The sequence below is a fragment of the Rhinolophus hipposideros genome (genome assembly GCF_964194185.1).
Source record: "Rhinolophus hipposideros genome assembly, chromosome: 4".
NCBI lineage: Eukaryota > Metazoa > Chordata > Mammalia > Chiroptera > Rhinolophidae > Rhinolophus > Rhinolophus hipposideros.
The window spans coordinates 30,206,506-30,212,994 of NC_138050.1; the positions used below are offsets into that span (position 1 = coordinate 30,206,506).

The 6,489-nt window shown below is 51.1% G+C and overlaps 1 protein-coding gene across 1 annotated transcript; it reads left to right on the plus strand.

Annotated features, from left to right (window-relative positions):
* Positions 1–424: 424 nt before the first annotated feature.
* HELT (helt bHLH transcription factor) lies at positions 425–2,269 on the plus strand (the record flags this gene model as incomplete). Its single annotated transcript, XM_081046965.1, has 4 exons — positions 425–451; positions 897–1,001; positions 1,273–1,369; positions 1,773–2,269. 4 exons carry the CDS (start codon positions 425–427, stop codon positions 2,267–2,269), a joined length of 726 nt encoding a protein of 241 aa, XP_080903091.1.
* Between the last annotated feature and the right edge of the window lie 4,220 nt (positions 2,270–6,489).

Consider the following 6,489-nt stretch of genomic DNA (forward strand, 5'->3'; position numbering starts at 1 on the left):
TTCGCGCCGGCGGCTGCCGCAAGCGCTCACTCGCCCGCTGGCCCCACTCAGTTTACAGTCTCCTTTTCCTGCCTCGGCTGTTGCCATGCAAATGTTATTCCCCGCCGATCACGTGTCCTTTGCAGGGCCACGTGGATTAACAAAGCTGATCTACCCCCAGCTCGCCCCCCTCGGCTGCTAATTTTTTTTTCTTAACTTCTTTAAATCTGATCTTGAATGCATACATCCCCCAAACGCAGCTCCCTTAATCCTACGGAATAATTCAACCCGTGAATGCACTTGGGGCTCTAGATGACCGCTTTATAAGGCAGCCCCTCAGAGCGGTGAGGCGGCAGCCTACCTGGGACACTCGAGCAGGCACACGAGGTGGAGTGTGGACGGGGGACTCGCGCCACCGCCTCTCCCGGGGCGCGTTCTGACCAGGATGTCAGATAAGCTCAAGGAACGCAAAGTGAGTCGGCTGAGCCCACACGGCGCTTGCTTCCTGAAGGTGGGGGCGTCTGACTCCCCTTGGCGGCCACCTGGCCGGGCGGATGGCAGGGACGTGGCCACTCGAGACTTCTCCTGTAGCGGATCCTGAGTAGTTTGGGAAGGGAATGAGAACAGTGAGGAGACGCCTCAGCTGGGCAGGATCCCACGCCTGGTGGCCACCGCCCCACGGCGCTGGCGCTCAGCTCAGCCTGGTGGTGTGCCCAGCGGGTAGTGAGGCTGCAAGCCGAGTGCCCAGTGCGGGCGTGAGAGGGCAGCGCTCCAAGTACGAAGGGGCAGGGACTCCTTCGGGGGCAAGTCCCCCAGCAGCACTGGTGGCTGGGAAGACGGTTGGCACGCAGCTACCGCTGTGCCTTTGTCGACTCCCCGGGCAAAGGCATCCTGAAGGCACAAACCTCTTTTCGCAGAGAACCCCGGTTTCCCACAAAGTGATAGAAAAGCGGAGGAGGGACCGGATTAACCGCTGTTTAAATGAGCTGGGCAGGACGGTGCCCATGGCCCTGGCGAAGCAGGTAACGCTGGCTCCAGAGGATAGGCTGCCAGGCGCTGGGGATTCTCTGCTCCACTCTCAGCCTGGAAGCCAGGAGTCTGGGGACGGAGAGGGACGTACACGTGGCTTTCCTTCCCCCGGGGCTTGGGCGCCGAGTGAGCGCCAGGCGCCCTCGCGCAGATCCACTGCAGCACCCTGCTCGCGGGTCCTCTCCGGATAAAACCGCACCCAGCCTGCGAGGGTTGGCCTGCGCCCCGCTGGGCTGCTGCGAGGAGCCCTTCCTCCTTTTGCAGAGTTCCGGGAAGCTGGAGAAGGCGGAGATCCTCGAGATGACCGTTCAGTACCTGAGGGCCCTCCACTCTGCGGATTTTCCCCGGGGAAGGGAAAAAGGTGGGCGCCGGCTGGGCGACGGGAAACCTGGGCAGGGAGCGTGCGCCACACGGAGACCGCTGGTGGGAGGAGTTGTGAAGGGGCGCGCGGGAGAGGTCTCCTCTCTGGATGCTGCCGGAGTCCTGAGAAAGCTAAGCGGGGCTGGAGAACAGGTTTCGGGGGAACTGGTTCGGTCACCTCCTCTCAGGTGGGGAGGAGTAGGGTCAGACTCTTAAGGAAATGGAGCTCGTTCGCTGGCGCTTTTCCCGGCTCCTGACTGGGGAGAGGGGAAGGCGGACCTCAAATGGGAGCTTGGGCCAGAACGTGTGATGGGAGGTACCTGACACTCGCTTTGGCTCCCGGTAGGGAAGGAGCCGCTCACAGCTTTTTTCACTTTCCATGCTTTTTCTTGCCCCTGCACCAGAACTGCTAGCGGAGTTTGCCAACTACTTCCACCACGGTTACCACGAGTGCATGAAGAACCTGGTGCACTACCTCACCACGGTGGAGCGGATGGAGACCAAGGACACCAAGTACGCGCGCATCCTAGCCTTCTTGCAGTCCAAGGCCCGCTTGGGCACCGAGTCCTCCTTCCAGCCGCTAGGGTCACTCTCGGAGCCGGATCTCTCCTATCAGCTTCACCCAGCAGGGCCAGAATTTGCGGGCCACAGCCCCAGTGAGGCCTCCGCGTTCCCGCAGGGCGCGGCCCCCGGGCCCTTTCCCTGGCCGCCTGGCGCGGCTCGCAGCCCCGCGCTGCCCTACGTGCCGAGCGCGCCCGTGCCGCTCTCCAGCCCCGCGCAGCAGCACAGCCCCTTCCTGACGCCGGTGCAGGGGCTGGACCGGCATTACCTCAACCTGATGGGCCACGCCCACCCCAATGCCCTCAATTTACACACTCCCCAGCACCCCACGGTGCTCTGAAGCCAACCGAGCCGCCAGATTTCTCTGCGCTCGGGGCACTGCTTAGGAGAAATGCCGTATATTGTACAGGTGTAAATATTATGCTGACAAATAATTGACTGGGGGAAAAAATCAAGATCGAATTAGTCTTCTGAAGGATCTCCCCCTGGCAATAAAAATTTTCTAGTAAAGACCCAAAGAGTTGGATTTCTTTGTTACCTTCTGCTGCTTCATAACCCATTCCCTCGGAGGTGTGGAGGGCGCGAGGCTGACTGGGGCCAAAGTGACTGGCTCTCGGCGATTTGAGCTGGGGGGCAGGGTGAAGGGGAGGCTAAATGGAGGCGTCGCTTGGGGACAAGATTCGCGGCTTTCCTGGGGCTCCAGACCCGCACCCGCCTCGCGCGCAACTTGGGCAGCAACTTGGGCATTTGCCTCGGAGAAGGGAGGACGCGGGGAACTGGGCCATTGGCTCTCAGAAAATGCAAATCGAAGGACCCGCCCCAAACTGACTTTGGCGGACTTGCGCCAGGTCGGATCCGAGCGCCCTTCCTACCCTGAGACAGGGCCCCAGGATGCGCTCGCACCGCGCGCCCGCCGGTCTGGAGCTCGGTGACAGGTCAGCGGGATGCTTGAATAGGTTTACAGCCTAGATCTGTTGATCTCTGTAAAAAAAAAATATGTAGAGGAAATAACTTCTGGGTCATGACTTAAAAACAACACCCGACGAAGTTTTTATCTTCGGATGACAACTCCTCCGCACCGGCGGGTTCAGAGACGCCAGCGTTGCCTGGTACGCACATACCAGCTCAACTTCGGGGGAGCTAGGCAGCAGGGTGAGGCCAGCACTGCCCTGCCTGGGAGAGGCGCTCCTCCAAGGGGTTGTTCCCTCTGTGTTTCCCCACTATCAGTCCGCTAGCTAGCGCGGGGTCGACACTCGGGGTTCTCCGTTCAGGTTCTCAAAGCCTGGTGAGCAAAGGCTTCCTTCCCCTCTTTCTCTCCCTGGGGTGAGAAGGGTCAGGGGTGGATTTTAACCTTCTCACTCCACCCAGAACATAGGTAAGTTTCGGGTCTAGGGGAGACTTGACTACAATATTTAGGGCATTGTAGTTGGTTTTCAATTCCATTTGTATCTGCCCCTTATCCACAGTGATACATTTAAAATAGCAAACTAAAATCACGTTTTTCTTAGACTCAGACAGCAAAATAAGCCTAGCTCCTGTTTTATGTAAAAATGAACAGTAAAATGAACAAAGTACCTAACCAGCTAAAGTTGTGTTTGTGAGGATTTAAAATTTTTTCCTTCATTTTTAAATTTGTTCTCGTCTTTTCTTATTATTCCATTAGCTTTGATGCTTTAAATAAATAATTCAAAATTATGTAGCAGGATTTCCTGTTTCCACAGGCCATTTAGTGCAACTATCATGATTGGTCTTCTCCCAGATTAGCTGGAGAACAATAAATTAACTTATTCCATTTCTGTGGACAGGGTTTAAAGGAGCTCTGACCTACCCTGCTTACTAAGGTCATGGAATAGGATGACCTGCAATTTGCAAACCATCAAACTTGATTACACAGAGACGGTATAAAACAAAACAAAACACCTCATTACATTGCCCATAATGTGGAATTTAAATGTGCATGTTTTCGGAAGCAGAGGGAATCTATAAACTTTCGAAAAGGTCTTGTAAGTAAAGGGCTCTCGCCCTTACATGCACTACATGTCACTACAATGCTTATTTTAAAAATGTGAGAGACAAATGTCTCCTCCCTTATGAACTCTATAGTTGGAGCAAGAAAGTGAGTGTAAGGCCAAGAGGCCTTCTGGTTAACAAATACACACTGAGCAATATGGGATGAAAACAAATTATGCAGAAATAGGAGAATGCACGACACCTATTATTGGAACACATGTCTTACACCCATTTTCATCAGTGCTGGATACAGAATATGAAGACGGCCTTTCAGGCTTTTTTCCCTCTGAGCATTAAGCCAATCTGAATTCCCTTTGGCAGTGAAGCATTAAAGATATAGTGTTACCCTGGAAATATAAATTATTAATATATTCAGCATTTTTGTCACTTCTCAACTGTTAACCAAATTAGACAAAACTCTCTTTTGCTAAGTAGATTTTCTCTTTGGGATTAGCTTTGGGAATGCACAGGGCCACCACAGTAAAAACTTTGGTCATTTACATATAATTTTGCAAACTTCCACTGGCCCATGACAGTCTTTGTACCTCAAATGTTGGTATTCTTGATTTTTTTTTTCATTCTCATTTAACTGTGGAGGATAAAACCCTGCTTTGGGTTTACAATGACTTTAGAATAAAAGTTTCCCTCCCCTTTCTCTCTCTCTCTCTCTCTCTCTCTTTCTGAAACCTTCATCCAAAGTTCCAATCCTTCAGGCTTGGCCAAAAGTCAAACTTGGAATAGTTTGACTTTGCAAAAGATTAAAAATGTCACTACAAAATGGAACTGACTCAAATCAGATTGTGACTTTAATGTGCTCTTCCTGCACTTTCTCTGATAACACGTTACTTCCAGCCTCCCTGTCCCCAAACCCAGAGCTCCTCCCTCCTCTGTCTGAGTCCCTTACACCCAATCCCTCCACTCTTTCTTTTAAATAAGTTGTATAGTAATGCTTTCCAAAAGAGGCTCAACCAAAACCAGAAATAACAAAAAACAAAAAACAGTGCGTTTGGCTGGAGGTGACCCATTGTGATGCCTCTGAAAGGGGCAATCTCTTGTTTCTTGGGCTTCATCCTTGAGTGGGCAAGGATAAAAATAATCATCCCCATGAAATCAAAGGTTTTCTCCAGAGGCTTGAGGAACAAAGCTGATGGCTGGTGCTTTGGGTTGGTCCCCGAGGCTCTGCAGGGCTAGAACTAGGAGCTTCCAGGCACTGTAGCCGCCCGCGCCGAAAGGGCAGTAATACAGAGCTCACTTGTGCTTCCAAGCGTTATTGAACAAACACAGCCACTTGTATCAGTGGCGGCCCTACAGTCTGGGCTGCTAGATACCAGGCAAGGAAGGTGGATGAGCAGCTATGTAAGTACCTAACTGACCCCAAGGAAGTATGGAATTGCTCTGACCTGGTAATGGGTGTCTGCAGAAAGTAACACACCAAGAGCAAGGCACTAGGGGGCATGTGGTAGAAGCCCCCTAGTATACATTTTTTGGGGGTGCCAAAAAAATGTATACAAGTGGACACTTTGGTCAACGTTGCCCAAGCAGCAGTTTGCCATAATCAGAAGTGTCTGGATGCTGAAGGTAACCACTTTGAGCACCTCTTGTAATTGCAGAAGTCAAACGTGACTTGTATTCATCTTCTGTGATCAGTTTCTATCATTACAATTTCAGTAGTTTTTTCCCTTTCTTAAAATGTGTATACATTTCTTTGGCACCCTCTGTGTATGTATTTGTGGAATCACTGAACTGCCTAACAGTGCTGAGTCTCTGAGAATCCTGCATCTCCCCTAGGCCCCTTGTTTCCAGCCCTCACTCCCCTCCCTGCTTCGTCAGAGACCAAAAAGTAGTTGTACACCCACCCAGACATCTGTTGAGTGATCTACACATTCTAAAAAGCTGTCAAATGGAGCAATGATCCACCCTTTCCCTAAAACATCTACTTTGTTGTCTGACAGCAAGAGACGATGCCTGGCCTGGCAGGGTTAAGGCAGTTCAATACTGGCCCAGCTAAATGCAGACCCCAAATCCTGGATTTCAACTGAGAACTAGCTCTGTCCTTTCTCATGGGAAAGATCCAAGACCAGGCTGATTCCACCCTCTCTTCTGCCCCATAGTTGCTCAGAGTATGTCTTCTTGAGACAGACTACCTGGATTCGCATTCCAGCTCCGCTGTGTACTAGCTATGTGCCTTTGAGCAAACTGCTAAGCCTCTACATGTCTGTTTCATCATTTACAAAACAGAGAGAGATAAAAAGTATACAAACTTGGTAGGGTTGCTATGAGAATTAAATGAATTGGTACATTCAAAGCACTCTAGACAGTGGCTGAGCCACAGCGAACATTCAATAAATATTAGCTACTACAATTAGCTACTATAATTATCAATTCCTCCCTCCCTTCTCCCAAAGAATCAGATCCTTGGGGTCACCTGAAACTAAAAAACAAAATGCAAAGGCAAATCATGAAAAACTTTTAAACCTTTGGGATTGTTCTCACACCCCAAGGCTTGTTCTGGAACAAGGCAGTATTCATTTAGGGCAAATGGGGACAGGG